The sequence below is a fragment of the Ranitomeya variabilis genome, chromosome 6 (assembly GCF_051348905.1).
Source record: "Ranitomeya variabilis isolate aRanVar5 chromosome 6, aRanVar5.hap1, whole genome shotgun sequence".
In the NCBI taxonomy this organism is placed as follows: domain Eukaryota; kingdom Metazoa; phylum Chordata; class Amphibia; order Anura; family Dendrobatidae; genus Ranitomeya; species Ranitomeya variabilis.
Window position 1 is genome coordinate 242,904,535 of NC_135237.1, and position 20,261 is coordinate 242,924,795.

At 45.3% G+C, this 20,261-nt stretch overlaps 1 protein-coding gene across 1 annotated transcript in view; it reads right to left on the minus strand.

The window, feature by feature from the left end:
* The window catches only part of LOC143782267 (uncharacterized), a 310,572-nt gene that overhangs the window by 41,715 nt on the left and 248,596 nt on the right, over positions 1-20,261 (minus strand). Inside the window, exon 15 of the mRNA XM_077269539.1 lies at positions 8,914-8,995. Coding sequence (XP_077125654.1) covers positions 8,914-8,995 — 82 coding nt within the window. The remainder of the gene's footprint in view (positions 1-8,913; positions 8,996-20,261) is intronic.

The window sequence follows — 20,261 nt, forward strand, 5'->3', positions numbered from 1 at the left end:
AGGAGGAAAACAAAAAGGACAAAAGGGGCAAAATTGAAGATATTGTCTCCTAGTAAATGTGCCTAGGATGGGGAACAGAGGTAACTTATCGCCTTTGTTGTCCGAGATAAGCTGATCAAGCTTAGACCCAAATAAACGTAATCCCTCTAAGGGGAGTTGGTAAGGAACTTCTTGGATGTTGGGTACGCATTCCAGGCTTTGAGCCAGAGGATTCTGCATATGGCTACAATATTGCTAGTAAAGAGGGCAAAACTGCTGGCAGCATCCAGAGAAGCAACAAACAAATATTTGCCTGCGTGGGGCATGGCTATGTAAGCTAGGAGAGAGGACGCACCTTCTGGAAGCACCCGTTATCCTGGACCTAATCCTGCCAATAATCCCCGATTCACAGTCCACACCGGCTGGAACGGTGCCTCTGGACCTCGGGAGACCGGTGACCCTCTTGAACGGCGACTTTGGAGTCCCAGGACGCCGGTAACAGCAGCGGCCTGAATAAGCGGTAAAGTCTCTGGGCTGCGGCGGCCATCTTTGAGCGTGGCTCCGGCGGGAAGGACACAGCGCCGGCGGCGGCTGAAGCCGGGTGCATTCCCCTGAGACGGAGCAGGCATCTGCATACAGCGGGGACGCTGTGGAACGCCGAGGAGGAAAACAGGTGCCGGGTCTGGGGCGGCGGGCGGTCCCTGGAGAGGCTGCAGCCATCATTACAGCGCGCACTCCAGCAGCAAGGAGAGCGGCGCTATATATGTACAGTCGCGGTGCAGTTCAGGAGGGGAGCCAACAGCCTGCAATAATAGAGGGGTGGTGCGGTGTGTGCCCTGGAAGATTGGGCCCTGCACCCCCCTTATCAGATAAACTCCTGTCTGCGCCATAACCCTGGAGGGATTATCCCCCCTCCCTGCTGTTTTGCCTGTGGGGGCTGTGGGCTGCTCTGGGACTGGGTGCCTAGATGAATTCTTAGCTGCTGCTCCTGCACATACTTGGCAACTCCCTGCCTGACTAAGGCTACGCACAACGCAAACAAAAACGCAGCAAAACGCATGCACAACGCTGCGTTTTGCGCCGCATGCGTCCTTTTTTTCATTGATTTTGGACGCAGCAAAAATGCAACTTGCTGCGTCCTCTGCGCCCGGACGCGTGCGCCGCAGTGACGCATGCAGCGCAAAACGCAAGTGCGACGCATGTCCATGCGCCCCCATGTTAAATATAGGGGCGCATGACGCATGCGGCGACGCTGCGGCGCAGACCGCAAATGTGAACGTAGTCTAACTGCCTCCTTGAGGTATATCCTGGTATCTGACCCTGCCCTGCTATTGGAGAATAGACTACCATAACCACAAGCTTGATCCTTTTGTGGAGACCTTCTATTAATCACCATGCAACATTCTAAAGGAGGGGGGGCTGCTGACAAGTTAAAGAAATATGCCAGAGAGGATGCCCCTGATAATGTACGTACCCTCAGAAATAACCCCTCGCAGAATCAACGCAAAAGTCGCCCTTCTGACAGTAATGAGGAGGGGGAACAAGGCGAACTAACTCTTAAGCAAGCATCTGAGCAATTGATGCAAGCTATATCCCTCACCAGGTCCTCTCTCACTGAGAAAATAGAAGACGTACATACTGAAGTGGGCCGTCTGCGACATGATATGCAGGCTATGAGAGGGCGTATCTCAGAGGTTGAAACAAGAGTGTCTCAGATAGAGGACACCGTTGCCCCAATGGAGGCTAAGCTTTCAAAGGCCGCCGGCTCTGTGAATGCCTGGAAGCAAAAGGCAGACGACCTGGAAAACAGATTGCGCCGTAATAATATTCGAATTATTGGCCTACCAGAACGCTCGGAGGGTCAGCAACCTGAGCAATTCTTAGAAGATTGGCTTAAAACCTCCCTGGGAGATGGATTCTCCTCAACATTTTCCGTGGAGAGGGCCCATCGGGATCAAACGAGACCTCTACCTCCCGGAACTCCACCTCGGCCCTTCTTGGCGCGTCTCCTCAACTGCAGAGACAGAGATGCGATTCTCCGCTTGGCAAGGCAGAAGAGCCCTATTAAATTCAATAACGAGAGCTATTTCAATCTTCCCGGATTTTTCCATGGAACTTCAAAAGCAACGAGTCCGATTTGTGGAAGTCAAAAAGCAGCTCAGGGATAAGATCATCATCTATTCCATGCTTTACCCAGCTCGACTCTGCATTGTCCATGAAGGCTCCTCCTTGTTCTTTACTGATCCGGCGGAGGCAACCGAATGGTTGCGGTCATACAGGGGGTCTAGTGTGCCGGACTCCTAAGTTGTTCTCCTCACCTAATGGCAACAAAAATTGGAGCTCTCCTTATTGGTGCTGAGCTTATCAACAATACCGGACGCTGGTTCCAGTGAGGGTATCCCCTTTTCTATCTGACTGTAGGAGTATAAGATTATACTCCTCCACTGTTCAAATTTTGTTTTGTTTGGGTTTTTACACCAGTTTTGACTGTTTGATATGTTTGCTAGTCGCCAATGATAATTTTATGCTCTGCGTGATGTTCCTGATCCCTGCTCAGATTGCGATGCATGTTATTCTTTTTTTTAAGCGTAGATATGGGGTCTGAGATCATATATATGACGTGGAATATACGGGGTATTAAGACCCCCCGTAAGAAAATCAAGGTATTTTCTCAGATTAAAAGGTATCATCCCCATATTGTAGCACTTGTAGAGACACATCTGACCAGAGACAAAGTTAAATGTACACAAAAGCCGTGGGTGCAGTGGTCCCTTCACGCATTCCATACTAGTTACTCCAGACGGAGGGGTCTCTCTGTTGATACATAGGAATGCTAGGTGGGAGGCTAGGGAAGCACGACGGGATCCCGAGGGTCGCTTTGTTTTGTACATGCCTTTATTAATACGCGAGAATATGTGATACTATGTGTTTACAACCCACCCCCGGCTAATATATCGGTTCTCCGCATGGCAATGGGTTTCTCCCTAAATTATCCTAATGCTAGTGTTATTTGTATGGGAGATTATAACTTAGTCATGGATAATTTTAAAGACAGATTGAGACTAGACGGAGGGACGTCTGGGGGACCTCCTCCTCAATCCCCCTCTCAATTGGCGCTATTTATGAGCAGTAGCGGATGGTTAGATCTATGGAGGACACGCCACCCTGAGACAAAAGAATACACCCGTCATTCATCAACTAGACAGTCTCTATCTCGCATAGATTACATATTTGGATCTAGTGACCTGGCATTATGGGTGGATAGTATCGAACACAGTAATAGGGGAATATCAGATCACAGTCAGTCATTCTCAAATTTAAATACAGTCAGCCAAACAACCATATACCTTGGAAATTGAATCCTTTCTGGTTGAAATTGATAGATTCTAGTGATAGAACGGTTGATCAGTTGAACTGTTTTGTCTCTACTCACCCAGACCCCTCGAATCTTAATCTGTTTTGGGACACTCTAAAGGCATATTTAAGGGGATGTTTGTCCTCCACAATTTCCTACATAAAAAGGGTGACGGCAGGGGAGGATGATGAGATGGAGCGGCGACAGAGGGATTCGGAGGCTGCCTATGTGGCTAATCAGACCAGTGGTAACAGGGTGGAATGGCTTACCTCCCAAAGAATATACACCCAACATATAGACACTAAATCGAAACGCAAATTATTTTTTACCCGTCAATCCTATTTTGAACTGGGGAATCAGGCCAGTACACTCCTAGCCTTTATAGTACGCCAGCATAATACCTCCAATACAGTACTACAGATTCGGGCACTTGATGGTTCGTTGGTATCCTCTACTGAGGAGATCCTTCGATGTTTTTGTAATTACTATAAGTCATTGTACGAATCTGGTAGTGGTTTTGGTGTCCCTGAGTGTGTGGACTATTTATCGGACATAGCGTTCCCCTCACTGAGTCCAACCCAGCAGGCTTTTATGGAGGTCGAGTTTACTCTGGAGGAAGTGGAACATGCCATAGTGGACATGGCTACCGGGAAGGCCCCTGGACCTGACGGGTTTCCCGCTGAGTTCTATAAAAAATATCGGAGCCACCTGGCACCACTTTTATTGAAGGTACTCCGGAGTATATGGGAGGGAGAGTTTATGCCTGAAACATTCTACGATGCAAATATTATTGTACTTAAGAAGGAGGGAAAGGACCCCCTGGAGTGTGGGTCGTATCGCCCCATATCATTGGTGAATGTAGATTATAAGATCTTCACTAAAATCTTGGCCACTAGGCTAAATATGATCATACTAGACCTTATACACCCAGATCAAACTGGCTTTATGCCCGGGAAAAGTACCTCCATCAATATTAGACTGGTCCAATCAGTGATTCAATATAGCTCCTTAGAACTGGATAATAACTGGGCACTGGCGTCACTAGATACAGCCAAAGCATTTGACTCTCTTGAGTGGCCTTTCCTCTCCGCATGCCTACGGAAATACGGTTTTGGGGACAAATTTATTAGAGGGAAAGATACACTATATAGGAATCCTAGGGCACGGGTAATTGTGAATAACTATCTCTGATTCTTTTACCTTGCACAGGGGAACCCGTCAAGGATGTCCTTTATCCCCGGCTCTCTTTGCCCTTGCGATAGAAGCTTTAGCAATACGCATAAGGTCCTCTACGGATATTAAGGGAATTAATATTGCGGATCGTGTGGATACCATCGGTCTTTATGCCGACGACATGATCATATTTATGGATAAAATAGAAGAAACCCTACCGCAAGTAATAACGACCATCGACAAATTTAGTAGATTCTCCGGTCTCTATATAAATTGGGACAAGTCTGCCCTGATGCCTCTGTCTCATGTTCCGATACCCTGTCTCGAAAATCTCTCGTCACTACCTGTAGTCTCCAGTTTCAAATATTTGGGTATTCATATGTCCCAATATAGTCGGCTAAACCTACAACTTAACATTTACCCACTATTAGACCTGGTCAAATCTAAATTTATAACTTGGAGCAAACTCCCCCTCTCTGTTGCAGGCCGCATCAATTTAATTAAAATGATATTGCTCCCCAAACTTAATTATTGTCTCCAACACAGTGCCATGCCAATACCCAAGTCTTTCTTCGCAAATTTAAATTCCCTAACCACATCCTTTATATGGGGGAAGACCAGACCCAAACTTAAACTATCTACTCTGCAGAGACCAAAAAGGAGGGGTGGGGCGGCTTTACCAGATTTTTATCTGTACTATCTTAACGGACAGGATAAGGCATTGAGCAAATGGATGCCTAATAACTCTTTACCTAATTCAGAGAGTCATTTACTCCACTCTGCCCGGATTGATTGTCCATTGGGATTTTTGGAAACAGAGAAAGTCAATGCTCCCCGTTTGCTGCCTTTGCTTCGACTGGCGAGATTGATATGGAGACAAATCAAAAAAGTTATTAAATTTGCAGATGTAATAGCTGAAATGCCACTATGGCATAATAGTTATTTCCCAGAATTACTGAATCACCCATCTACTGAGTTCTGGATCTTGTGTGGTGTTCTTTCAGTGGGCAATGTACATGACCAAGGGGTTTTTGTATCCTTCGAACAATTGCAGGATACTTACAATATCCCAAGATCTCAATTCTTCCGCTATTTACAGCTAAGGTCAGCTTTCCAATCATATATGCGAAATATAGGTGCGGGTCGAGCGATCTCATCTCTACCTCTGATAGGCATTCTTAATTCACAAGGTCCTCAGGGACTCATTTCCTCTTTATATACATATCTGTTATCCGTGGGGGATGGGTCTACTATTAACTCTCTTAAAAAGAAGTGGGAGGGACTTCTCTCCGATACAATGGGAGAGGAATGGGAAGATATTCTAGAGTCTCCAACTAAAGTTTCTCCTTCAGTTAATAACAGGATGACCCAGCTGTATATTGTATATCAGACCTATTTGACCCCAACGCGACTCTTTAAAATGGGTCGCCTCCATTCGTCAGATTGCTTGCGATGTCATGCACGAGATGCAGATTTTATCCATATGATTCGGAGGTGCCCGGTAATTTCTCACTATTGGAAAGAGGTCACGACATTATTAACATCTTTATTGTCAGTCCCTGTTCCACTTGAGCCATTGACCTGCTTATTCGGGGTGTGGGATACAGGGGCCTGGGATCACTATACTGAGATCTTTCTTCGAGAGACGCTCTTCTTAGCACGGAAGGTGCTGGCGTTAAGGTGGATGGGTGGTTCCTCCCTGTCTCTCAGAGTTTGGATTGACTTGGTGAACTCGGTCATTCCATATGAAAGAACACTGTACCAAAATAGAGGATGCCCAGGTAAATTCGAAAAAATCTGGGGTAGATGGAACTCCTCTTATCATACTCTGTAGTCTGCGCTGATTAGATATATGCACGGGAGAATGGGCTTGTGGTTTTGGGACATCGCTTGTGGAGTAGGATTCCAATCTGTTTTTCCTTTTGGCGACTTACTGTTAGCGGTTAAAGTTGTATAGTAGGTATTTTATAGGTGCTAGTGATTTAGCATACACAGTATACTACCCCTGTAAGTTCTGGATATGATGATATTCTGTAATTATTGTATCCGGTGGTATAATTGATGATAAATGCTAATGTATGCATTATTTGTTTATTCTGGAATTAAACGAATTAAAAAAAAAAAATATTTGCCTGCGTAAGCAATCCGGTCCGCAAGATTTGCCAGTTTGTCCAGCGAGGCCGCTGATAAAATGCGCTGCTGAACAAGTTTTGCCCAGCAGGAAACAGACTTGGCTACCAAGGGAATGCGAAGTCGGGACAGAGGAGCGCCAGCAGCCTCAAAAGGCAGACTTAGCTAGGGCTTGAGGGAGGAACAATCATGGGAGAGACAGGACAATTTTAGGGGACAAGCGAGAGACTGGTGGGTCCACAGCTAAGGGTTCTAACCATTTGCTGAGAAAATCAGAAACAAAAGGGATATCTGGTAAGAGCTTTTCCGGGTGTTCCCAATGTTTGGCAACTATTCCCTCAAACTCCTTGTGATTGGAAAACACCCGGGGAGGGTGCTTAGCCTTTTTGAATGAGAAGGAGTGATCCTGAGGGGGACACCCCTCATCCCTAATATGGATGGTATGATTAACAGACGAAATAAGGCTGTTGACCATATTCTGGAGTTTTGAAGATTGGTTGGTCCGTGTAGAGATCAGATTCAGACTGGGAATCCTGTTCGGATCCTGGGGTCACCTCTGGGTAGGAGTGGGATATGGAAGGGATACTGAAGGAATCCTGAAGGATGTGGAAGGGGAAGGGAAACCAGACAAGGAGTTGGGTGTATGTCCACTTCTTGGACCTCACCCTGGATGTGTCATGACGAAGGTGGCAGATAGATGGGAGAATGCGTTTTGTTCCGAGAAAAGATCAGAGCACTGGAGGTGGCTGAAATGTTAGGTAAAGGTTCAAGGACCTGTATCAGGGACAGAGACACCTTGGTTAGGTCAGTTACTGATTGAGAAATAGCAACAGCCCACTCTGGGGGAGGGAGCGTGCGCTCGTCCCGAGCAGCTCCTGTGAGGCTTGCATGGTGGAAGGGCTGCAATCTGGGGAGGAAGCCGATCCATGTCCTGTGGGCCACAGTTTCAGAGAACACAAGTATAGTAATTAAGTGGAGGAGGGACAGGAGTGATTCTCCCTGGAACTGTCCATATGTATGGCCACTAGGTGAGAGGAGCTTCTGAGGAGGATTAAGCATAGGAGGGGAGAAGTAAACAGTCTGGATAGAGCCTACCCATGGATGTAGGGGAAACATGTCCTTGGGAGAGACTGGTACAGCAGGCAACGTGATGTTGCAGCAGGACATGAAGCACCATCTGAGATGGAAACAGAGTGATGGAGATTGAAGGGACAAGCTCAGAAAAGGCACGCTGAAAGCCCGAGCTGCCAGAATAAGGCAAGCGCTCCACATAGAAGAGAAAGCGTGCAAACCTGCACACGCCAATTAGGTGGCACGCACAAGGGGGTGGAAACAAGCCTGCCCTGGAAATGAATGAAGCACTCCCACGGGAGGGAAAGAGTGTGCAAACCCTCAAGCGCTGACTGGCCATCACGCATGGGGAAAAGGGGGCGTGACTAAAATATGCACACAGAGGAGTGCTGCGATCCCCTCTTTCTAATGCCTCTCCAACGTCTGAAGAGGGACTGTGGAGAAAAATGAGGGACAGTACCTGTCTGGTCAAGGTCCCAACTCCTCAATCTCAAAGACGACATCAGGAGCCCTCAGGTGAGAGGGAGGAAGGGGCACTGGAAAACAATGTGTCCTCCTTCCTGCACTGTAGTGGTCCAGGGTGGTGCAGAAGACTCTCAACCCTGAGAGGGGAGGGTCACTGAGGAGCACCATTTTCCATCCATCCAGCTAAAGAGGGCTGAGGTGGGGAAAAGGCAAGAACTGGCCACCATGAACCACTCTAAGACGCACTTGAAGTGTTGGGGAAAGATCCTGCATCGCAGACCAGAGAGGGTGTGATGTGGATGGCGCCACACCATTCTCTCAGTTGCTATTTTTGGAAAACAGGGTGAGACATTACACCTTGTAACCCTGAAGAGAAGAATCTGAAAAACAAATGGGAAAAGATTAACACCACACAAAAAGGTCACCTAATGAGAAAAAGACAGATCTGGGATCAGATCCAGGTCTGCCTCCTACTGACACTAAACTAAAACTGATGAGCTTTGTACCAGTCTGGGTGTACCCTGCTGAGGTGGTGCTAATTTTTTTGCTTGGCACCAGCCTCCTAGCAACAACAGCATACACCCATGGTTACTTGTGTCTGCCATGAAGTGCTAAAGAAAAATTATCTTCATGTAATAAACATCAGCAACCATGATATGCGATATACATCTGTTTGTCATCTAACTTGTCAAAAAAGTCTAAACAAAGCAAGAACATACTGAAAATGCTGACTAAATTACCTTGCTTTGGTGGCACAACAGAAGGTGCTAGATCCTGCTTTTGAGATTTTTGCTCTTCTTCATCATCAGATAAGGGTACGCACTGTTAAAACCAGTTAAAAAGTGTTTACACATCATAACACGTGTTGCATCAAAAATACATTATTGTAATATTACTTTTTACAAACTATATGTGGAAAAAAAGGATCATGAGTCACGCAAAGACATTGACTTATGAAGGAAGATGACTGACTGCTCATTTTAATAGTGAAGGAAGCCCCTCTCCACCTATACATACATATATATATATATACATGTACATACACACACACACACACATACCGTATTTTCCGGCGTATAAGATGACTTTTTAACCCCTGAAAATCATCTCAAAAGTCGGGGGTCGTCTTATACGCCGGGTACGGCGTGTGCAGGGAGCGGTTCTGTATGGTTCCCAGGATCTGGAGGAGAGGAGACTCTCCTTCAGGCCCTGGGATCCATATTCATGTAAAAAAAATAAAATAAAAATAAAATAAAATTAAAAAATAAGGGATATGCTTACCCTCCGACAGTCCGTGGCTCTCAGCGGTGCAAGCGGCGGCCTCCGTTCCGAAGGATGCATTGAGCGAAGGACCTTCGATGACGTCATGCGTCATGAGCTTTGAACTTCATAGCTAGGTGTATGCAATCATGAGAAAAGCTACTTAAAGTGGCCACTTGCAAGTTTTTCTCCTGTTTGAATCTCCTCCGAAGAGTGGCATCATGGGCTCCTCAAAACAACTGTCAAATGATCTGAAAACAAAGATTATTCAACATAGCTGTTCAGGGGAAGGATACAAAAAGCTGTCTCAGAGGTTTAACCTGTCAATTTCCACTGTGAGGAACATAGTAAGGAAATGGAATTACACAGGTACAGTTCTTGTTAAGGCCAGAAGTGGCAGGCCAAGAAAAACATCAGAGATCTGCAGCATTAACTTGCTGCAGATGGTGTCACTGTGCATCGGTCAACTATACAATGCACTTTGCACAAGGAGAAGCTGTATGGGAGAGTGATGCGAAAGAAGCCATTTCTGCAAGCACGCCACAAACAGAGTCGGCTGAGGTATGCAAAAGCACATTTGTAGAAGCCAATTTCTTTTTGGAAGAAGGTCCTGTGGACTCATGAAACCAAGATTGAGTTGTTTGGTAATCCAAAAAGGCGTTATGCATGGCGGCAAAAAAACACACCGCGTTGTATAGTTGACCGATGCACAGTGACACCATCTGCAGCAAGTTGATGCTGCAGCTCTCTGGAGATGGTCTGAGGATTGTCCTTGACTGATCTCACCATTCTTCTTCTCTGCCTTTCTGATGTTTTTCTTGGCCTGCCACTTCTGGCCTTAAGAACTGTACCTGTGTTCTTCCATTTCCTTACTATGTTCCTCACAGTGGAAATTGACAGGTTAAATCTCTGAGACAGCTTTTTGTATCCTTCCCCTGAACAACTATGTTGAATAACACCGGGGAACACAATTTTTTAAGAGTTAGGTCAGACAACTGTTCTTAATTAATTTTTGGATGCTGAATCCAGAAACGATCTCAGTTTTTCTCTATCACGTCAAGTTTTTGAACTATAGGATTTTTGTCTTCTCAAAACTATGTAAACTACTGTACCTAAAAAGTGTTTTTTTTTTTTTAAATAGTACAAATATGAACAAAAAATGAAATATATAAGAAATAGGCATGACAAAGTTGTGACTACTCTTACAAGTTGCCACGTAGCTCTATAGGAGTCGAATTGTAATCAGATAACAAGTCTTATTACAGATATCAGTGCAATTGTGCTTCTCTGGCAGGTAAGTTGTGTAGGAAAAACTTGACGTGCTAGAAAAAAACTTACTACATTTTTGGAATCAGCATGCCAATTTTAGTATAAATCAGCTCAAAAACCTAACTCAACAGAAATTTTTTTTCAAATTGTTCCCCTGTGTAATCTTTGTTTTCAGATCATTTGACAGTTGTTTTGAGGAGCCCATGATGCCACTCTTCGGAGGAGATTCAAACAGGAGAACAACTTGCAAGTGGCCACTTTAAGTAGCTTTTCTCATGATTGCATACACCTAACTATGAAGTTCAAAACTCAATGAGGTTACAAAACCAAAAAAAGTGCTTTAGTAAGTCAGTAAAAAGTAGGTAGGAGTATTTAAAACAAGAAAATGATAAGGGTGCCCATACTTATGCACCTGTCAAATTTTGTTTGAATGCAGATTGCACATTTTCTGTTAGTACAATAAACCTCATTTCAAGGCAGAAACATTACTGTGTCCAACAGTTATTAGATATATGAAACTGAAATAGCTGTTGCAAAAAAAAAAACATTTTTATAAAACATTAAGCTTAAGATTAATAGGGGTGCCCAAACTTTTTCATATGACTGTACATACATACATACATACATACACACACACCGTATATACTAGAGTACAAGCAGAGATTTTTTCAGCCCAAAAAAGGGCTGAAAGTGCCCCTTTCGGCTTATATTCGAGTCATGGTCGGCGGGTGAGGGGGAGTGATGACTGTCACATACTTACCTGCTCCTGACGCGGTCCCTGCGTGTCCCATGGTCCCAGCTTCTTCCCCTGTTCAGCGGTCACGTGGTACCGCTCATTAAAGTAATGACTATGGACTCCACTCCCATAGGGGTGGAGCCACATATTCATTACAGTAATGAGAGGTACCAGTGACCGCTGAACAGAGTAAGAAGCTGCCGCGCCCGGAGACCATCTGTCCGGGAGAAGCTGCCAGGGACCGCGCCAGGAGCAGGTGAGTATTTCATATTTACCTTCCCTTGTTCCACCGCAGCTCCATCTTCCCCGTCCTCTGCAGTGACTGTTCAGGTCAGAGGGCGTGATGTATTCGTGTGCGCGCCGCCCTCTGCCTGAACAGTCAGTGCGGACTGAGATGGCACGCCGAGGAGCAGCGGGCAGCAACGAGAGGTGAGTATGTCTTATTTTTTTGTTATTGCAGCAGCATTATATGTGGCACATTTTTATATGCAGCATCTTATGGGGCCATAATCAGCATTTGTGCAGCATTATATGGGGCATATTTTAATATGGAGCATCTTATGGGGCCCATCAAATTTTATGGAGCATTATATGGGGCTCCTGATTCAATATGGATATTCAAAAACACAACCTACTGATGTCTCAATTAATTTTTCTTTTATTGGTATCTATTTTTGATTTTTGACATTTACCGGTAGCTGCTGCATTTTCCACCCTAGGCTTATACTCGAGTCAATAAGTTTTCCCAGTTTTTTATTGCAAAATTAGGGGGGGGTCAGCTTATACTCGAGTATATACGGTATATATACACACACATACATACTGCTCAAAAAAATAAAGCGGGAACTTAAAAAAAAAGAATATAACTCCAAGTATATCAAAAATTCTGTGAAATCATACTGTCCACTTAGGAAGCAACACTATTTGGCAATCAATTTCACATGCTGTTGTGCAAATGGTCAGACAGACAGATTGCAAAGGAAAGAATACTCACGTATAAAAATATATAAAATAATATGTAAAAATTATATATATGACTGGTAATAATATGTACCGTATATACTCGAGTATAAGCCGACCCGAGTATAAGCCGACCCCCCTAATTTTGCCACAAAAAACTGGGAAAACTTATTGACTCGAGTATAAGCCTAGGGGGAAAAATGCAGCAGGTACCGGTGAATTTCAAAATTAAAAATAGATGCTCCATACCGTTCATTATGGCCCCATAGATGCTCCACATAAAGCTGTGCCACATATAATGCTCTGCACCGTTCATTATGGCCCCATAGATGCTCCACATAAAGCTGTGCCATATATACAATGCTCTGCACCGTTGCCCCATAGCTGTGCCACATATATAATGCTCTGCACCGTTGCCCCATAGCTGTGCCATATATATAATGCTCTGCACCATTGCCCCATAGCTGTGCCATATAGTGCTCTGCCCCATTGCTGTGCCATATAGTGCTCTGCCCCATAGCTGTGCCATATAGTGCTCTGCCCCATAGCTGTGCCATATAGTGCTCTGCCCCATAGCTGTGCCATATAGTGCTCTGCCCCATAGCTGTGCCATATAGTGCTCTGCCCCATAGCTGTGCCATATAGTGCTCTGCCCCATAGCTGTGCCATATAGTGCTCTGCCCCATAGCTGTGCCATATAGTGCTCTGCCCCATAGCTGTGCCATATAGTGCTCTGCCCCATAGCTGTGCCATATAGTGCTCTGCCCCATAGCTGTGCCATATAGTGCTCTGCCCCATAGCTGTGCCATATAGTGCTCTGCCCCATAGCTGTGCCATATAGTGCTCTGCCCCATAGCTGTGCCATATAGTGCTCTGCCCCATAGCTGTGCCATATAGTGCTCTGCCCCATAGCTGTGCCATATAGTGCTCTGCCCCATAGCTGTGCCATATAGTGCTCTGCCCCATAGCTGTACCATACAGTGCTCTGCCCCATAGCTGTGCCATATAGTGCTCTGCCCCATAGCTGTGCCATATAGTGCTCTGCCCCATAGCTGTGCCATATAGTGCTCTGCCCCATAGCTGTGCCATATAGTGCTCTGCCCCATAGCTGTGCCATATAGTGCTCTGCCCCATAGCTGTGCCATATAGTGCTCAATGTGCCATATAGTGCTCTGCCCCATAGCTGTGCCATATAGTGCTCTGCCCCATAGCTGTGCCATATAGTGCTCTGCCCCATAGCTGTGCCATATAGTGCTCTGCCCCATAGCTGTGCCATATAGTGCTCTGCCCCATAGCTGTGCCATATAGTGCTCTGCCCCATAGCTGTGCCATATAGTGCTCTGCCCCATAGCTGTGCCATATAGTGCTCTGCCCCATAGCTGTGCCATATAGTGCTCAATGTGCCATATAGTGCTCTGCCCCATAGCTGTGCCATATAGTGCTCTGCCCCATAGCTGTGCCATATAGTGCTCTGCCCCATAGCTGTGCCATATAGTGCTCTGCCCCATAGCTGTACCATACAGTGCTCTGCCCCATAGCTGTACCATACAGTGCTCTGCACCGTCCATTATTGCCCCATAGCTGCTGCTGCAATAAAAAAAAATAAAACACATACTCACCTGTCTTGCAGCTCCTCGGCGCCATCTTCCCGGCGTCTCCCTGCACTGACTGATCAGGCAGAGGGCGGCGCGCACACTATATGCGTCATCGCGCCCTCTGCCTGAACAGTCAGAGCGGAGAGAGAGACGCCGGGAAGATGGCGCGACGCCCGGCGTGTGGAACCAGGATAGGTGAATATGCGATACTTACCTGCTCCCGGCGTCCCGCTCCTTCCCCCTGCCTGTCTTCGGTGCCGCAGCCTCTTCCTCTGTCAGCGGTCACCGGCACCGCTGATTAGAGAAATGAATTATGCGGCTCCGCCCCTATGGGGGGTGGAGCAGCCTATTCATTTCTCTAATGAGCGGTCCCACGTGACCGCTCAGGGGAAGAGGCTGCTGCACCCGGAGACCGTGTAACAGGCAGGGGGAGCGCCAGGATCGCCGGGACTAGGTAAGTATATGACAGTGCTCACCCGCCGACCCCACCACCGATCATGACTCGAGTATAAGCCGAGGGGGCACTTTCAGCCCAAAAATTTGGGCTGAAAATCTCGGCTTATACTCGAGTATATACGGTATATATAAAATGCTATCTGTGAGTTTGGACCAATAACTGAAAACATGGATAGTCGTGAGACACCACGGAAAAAACACACTAGAATTAGAGTAGAATTTCAATATTTGCAGATGACACTAAACTCTGCAGGGTAATCAATACAGGGGAGGACAATTTTATATTACAGGCTGATTTATGTAAGCTAGAAGCTTGGGCTGATAAATGGCAAATGAGCTTTAATGGGGATAAATGTAAGGTCATGCACTTGGGTAGAAGTAATAAGATGTATAACTATGTGCTTAATTCTAAAACTCTGGGCAAAACCGTCAATGAAAAAGACCTGGGAGTATGGGTGGATGACAAACTCATATTCAGTGGCCAGTGTCAGGCAGCTGCTACAAAGGCAAATAAAATAATGGGATGCATTAAAAGAGGCATAGATGCTCAAGAGGAGAACATAATTTTACCTCTATACAAGTCACTAGTGCGACCACACTTAGAATACTGTGCACAGTTCTGGTCTCCGATGTATAAGAAAGACATAGCTGAACTAGAGCGGGTGCAGAGAAGAGCGACCAAGGTTATTAGAGGACTGGGGGGGTCTGCCATACCAAGATAGGTTATTATACTTGGGGCTATTTAGTTTGGAAAAACGAAGACTAAGGGGTGATCTTATGTTAATGTATAAATATATGAGGGGACAGTACAAAGACCTTTCTGCTGATCTTTTTAATCATAGACCGGTGACAGGGACAAGGGGGCATCCTCTACGTCTGGAGGAAAAAAGGTTTAAGCATAATAACAGACGCGGATTCTTTACTGTAAGAGCAGTGAGACTATGGAACTCTCTGCCGTATGATGTTGTAATGAGTGACTCATTGCTTCAATTTAAGAGGGGACTGGATACCTTTCTGGAAAAGTATAATATTACAGGGTATATATATTAGATTCCTTGATAGGGCGTTGATCCAGGGAACTAGTCTGATTGCCGTATGTGGGGTCGGGAAGGAATTTTTTTCCCCATGATGGAGCTTACTCTTACCACATGGGTTTTTTTTGCCTTCCCCTGGATCAACATGTTAGGGCATGTTAGGTTAGGCTATGGGTTGAACTAGATGGACTTAAAGTCTTCCTTCAACCTTAATAACTATGTAACTATGTAAGAGAAAACGACCATTAATCCACTAAAATCATGTTTATTGATTATATGTTTAAACACATATGGGGTGGACGCTGTCTTGGAGCCCTGGGTCATACAGTTTATCTAGTAAGTTTCACTTATCTCTTATTAGTATTGAACTACTGTTACTATTTATACCCAGCGTATACCATTTGGCATTATTGGTTATTATACCAATCTCCTTACATGCTAGCACATTTTTATGCCCTCTGTTCTATTGCACCCTAGCACTTTTTTTCACTTGAATTGAATAGTGAGTTATCTAAATAACTTTTTTTGCTCTTAATAGCTTACAACTTTTATATGGTTTTTTTACACATAATCTTGTACATTCCTTTGTTATCACTTTTTAGTAAATGGGCTGTTTTTTTAGCTCTATTTATAAGTATTTCTTTGTAACAGCGTCCTATTTGTATAATAAACTGTGAATTTTCCCCTTACCATGGTTTTTAAACATATAATCAATAAACATGATTTTAGTGGATTAATGGTCGTTTTCTCTTAGTGTGTTTTTTCTGTTGTGCAAATGGAATAGATGGAAATTATTGGAAATTATCAAGACACACTCAAAGGAGTGGTTCTGCAGGTGGGGACCACAGATCACATCTCAGTACCAATGCTTTCTGGCTCATGTTTTGCTCACTTTTGAATGTTGGTTGTGCTTTCACACTCGTGGTAGCATGAGACTAAAGGTACCTTCACACTAAACGATATCGCTAGCGATCCGTGACGTTGCAGCGTCCTGGCTAGCGATATCGTTTAGTTTGACACGCAGCAGCAATCAGGATCCTGCTGTGATATCGCTGGTCGTTGAACAAAGTTCAGAACTTTATTTGGTCGTCAGACCGGCGTGTATCGTCGTGTTTGACACCAAAAGCAACGATACCAGCGATGTTTTACACTGGTAAGCAGGGTAAACATCGGGTTACAAAGCGCAGGGCCGCGCTTAGTAACCCAATGTTTACCCTGGTTACCAGTGTAAAATGTAAAAAAAACAAACAGTACATACTCACCTTCGCATCCCCCGGCGTCCGCTTCCCTCACTGACTGAGCGCCGTAAAGTGAAAGTACAGCACAGCGGTGACGTCACCGCTCTGCTGTTAGGGCCAGCGCTCAGTCAGTGTGGGAAGCGGACGCCGGGGGACGCGAATCTAAGTATGTACTGTTTGATTTTTTTACATTTTACGCTGGTAACCAGGGTAAACATCGGGTTACTAAGCGCGGCCCTGCGCTTAGCAACCCGATGTTTACCCTGGTTACCCGGGGGCCTCGGCATCGTTGGTCGCTGGAGAGCGGTCTGTGTGACAGCTCTCCAGCGACCAAACAGCGACGCTGCAGCGATCGGCATCGTTGTGCCTATCGTTGCAGCGTGGCTTAATGTGAAGGTACCTTAACTCTACAACCCACACAAGTGGCTCAGGTAGTGCAGCTCATCCAGGATGGCACATCATTGCGAGATGTGGCAAGAAGGTTTGTTGTGTCTGTCAGCATAGTGTCCAGAGCCTGGAGGTGCTACCAGGAGACAGGCCCGTACACCAGGAGACGTGGAGTGAGCTGTAGGATGACAACAACCCAGCAGCGGGATTGCTACCTTAGCCTTTGTGCAAGGAGGAACAGGAAGAGCACTGCAAAATGACCTCCAGCAAGCCACAAATGTGCATGTGTCTGCACAAACGGTTAGAAACTGACTCCATGAGGATGGTCTGAGAGCCCGACATCCACAGATGACGGTTGTGCTCACAGCCCAACACGGTGCAGAACAATTGGCATTTGCCACAGAACATCAGGATTAGCAAATTTGCCACTGACGCCCTGTAGTCACAGATGGAAGCAGGTTCACACTGAGCACATATCCAACAAAGCTAAGTCAAACCGCACCCAATACTGACGTGGTCTCCACGGACTTCCACGGACATCGGGGCGCACGTCCACACCAGGGGGTCCATCCCAGTAGAAGAGTCCATGATAAAAATTGAAGAAAAGGACAGCGCCACACCAGGAAGTGACAGACAGCAATACACTTTATTCTGCCTCCTGCGGCAACTTTTCGGTCCGAAGACCTTTTTTCAAGCACAGTACAAACATGTTTCAACCACCATTATATATCATTAAGACCGCCCCCATGGTTAACAAAACCAATAGGGGTGTCACAATCAGATAGAAAAAAACAATATTCCAAACACTATAAAAATACATAAAAACATTACAAAATGTACAGCAAACAGTACTCACCCCCCCTACATATAAGAAAACACCTCTTGATCGCTCCCCTTAGCATATCCCACCTCATAAATCCAGTATAAACGCTCCCGGCTTCCCTCATGTAAACATACACCGTCATCCTATTAGAGCAGTGCATCGGCGGTTGCTATGGCTCCGTAGGTGTGTGCAGGATAGGCGCAGCCCAATCAGGCAACAGCGCTGGTCCCATGTGACCGCACTGTACCCAGCATGCAGCGCCCGCCACCACCCAGACCCATAGAAGCCACCACCACCGCGCATGCTCCAGTGAAGGATCCGCCCACTGAAGTCCCAATGCAGGGCTTCCATTCACCGCGCCGCAGAGATCATCGCAAGCACTATGTTCCACAGCGCAAGTCCAAGGGCAGTCTATCAGTGCGCATGTCCTTAATGTAGAAACCACCCATCTTAATCCAGGACCGATATTACAGTGCACATGTCCGCAATGCCATGGTCTCAGTTCCGCTCAGTGCAGCTCCAGTTCCACAAAAGGTTCCAATGCGCATGGCATATAATGTCCATAGCCATATGACTTTAACTTCATGCGCATATTCAAAAGAGTGGGACCACCGAGGGCCTTTTAATCCTCCACTTGCAGATGATAAATAGGTGTAGATATCGCACCAAATCCGTCATATATTGTGTGCAATGTTCATATTTCAGTATAAACATGAAGTATCCTCTTATTCCTTGGACCTTATTCAGACCCTATAATAATACATTAAGAGGGAAAGAAAAACTGTTCCGATCGCACAATATACATCACATATTAGAATGACAAAACATACATCATATGTCATAATACAGCCTAACATGGACATATAAATATCCTACCATATTAACACACACTATCTAGTAAAGATGGATACATAATATGTCAAAATTATGTTTCAAAATAGACGACAACATTCAAAACATCTTTCACATATACCACCGTATCAAGGAAATACAGGAATATCCAAACTCACATAACACACATAACAGGGGAAGGTGGGGATACCTAATCGTAGGGGGTATTGTACCAGTACCACTTATTCTAAAAAACAAAACCAAAACAATAATATGGTTAAAAACAATACACTAATGAGGACCCACAAGGCATTTCCATGAAATGGGACATTCGGTTAATCAGTTAAGATATAGGATTATAGATGATGTTCCTGTACCCAGGCGCGGTGGAGACCGGGTTTCAATTCTGAAAAAGAAAGAGCTTAAATGGATATTTGAGCTTGATACGCTCTTTCCAAGAGGTATGAATATTGAGTATCAACAGAGTTGTCTACTGTAGAGTTGTCCCCTTTAGCGCCCATGGGATTGATTGTGGGTCCTCATTAGTGTATTGTTTTTAACCATATTATTGTTTTGGTTTTGTTTTTTAGAATAAGTGGTACTGGTACAATACCCCCTACGATTAGGTATCCCCACCTTCCCCTGTTATGTGTGTTATGTGAGTTTGGATATTCCTGTATTTCCTTGATACGATGGTATATATGATAGATGTTTTGAATGTTGTCGTCTATTTTGAAACATAATTTTGACATATTATGTATCCATCTTTACTAGATAGTGTGTGTTAATATGGTAGGATATTTAGATGTCCATGTTAGGCTGTATTATGACATATGATGTATGTTTTGTCATTCTAATATGTGATGTATATGGGTGCGTATATTGTGCGATCGGAACAGTTTTTCTTTTCCTCTTAATGTATTATTATAGGGTCTGAATAAGGTCCAAGGAATAAGAGGATACTTCATGTTTATACTGAAATATGAACATTGCACACAATATATGACGGATTTGGTGCGATATCTACACCTATTTATCATCTGCAAGTGGAGGATTAAAAGGCCCTCGGTGGTCCCACTCTTTTGAATATGCGCATGAAGTTAAAGTCATATGGCTATGGACATTATATGCCATGCGCATTGGAACCTTTTGTGGAACTGGAGCTGCACTGAGCGGAACTGAGACCATGGCATTGCGGACATGCGCACTGTAATATCGGTCCTGGATTAAGATGGGTGGTTTCTACATTAAGGACATGCGCACTGATAGACTGCCCTTGGACTTGCGCTGTGGAACATAGTGCTTGCGATGATCTCTGCGGCGCGGTGAATGGAAGCCCTGCATAGGGACTTCAGTGGGCGGATCCTTCACTGGAGCATGCGCGGTGGTGGTGGCTTCTATGGGTCTGGGTGGTGGCGGGCGCTGCATGCTGGGTACAGTGCGGTCACATGGGACCAGCGCTGTTGCCTGATTGGGCTGCGCCTATCCTGCACACACCT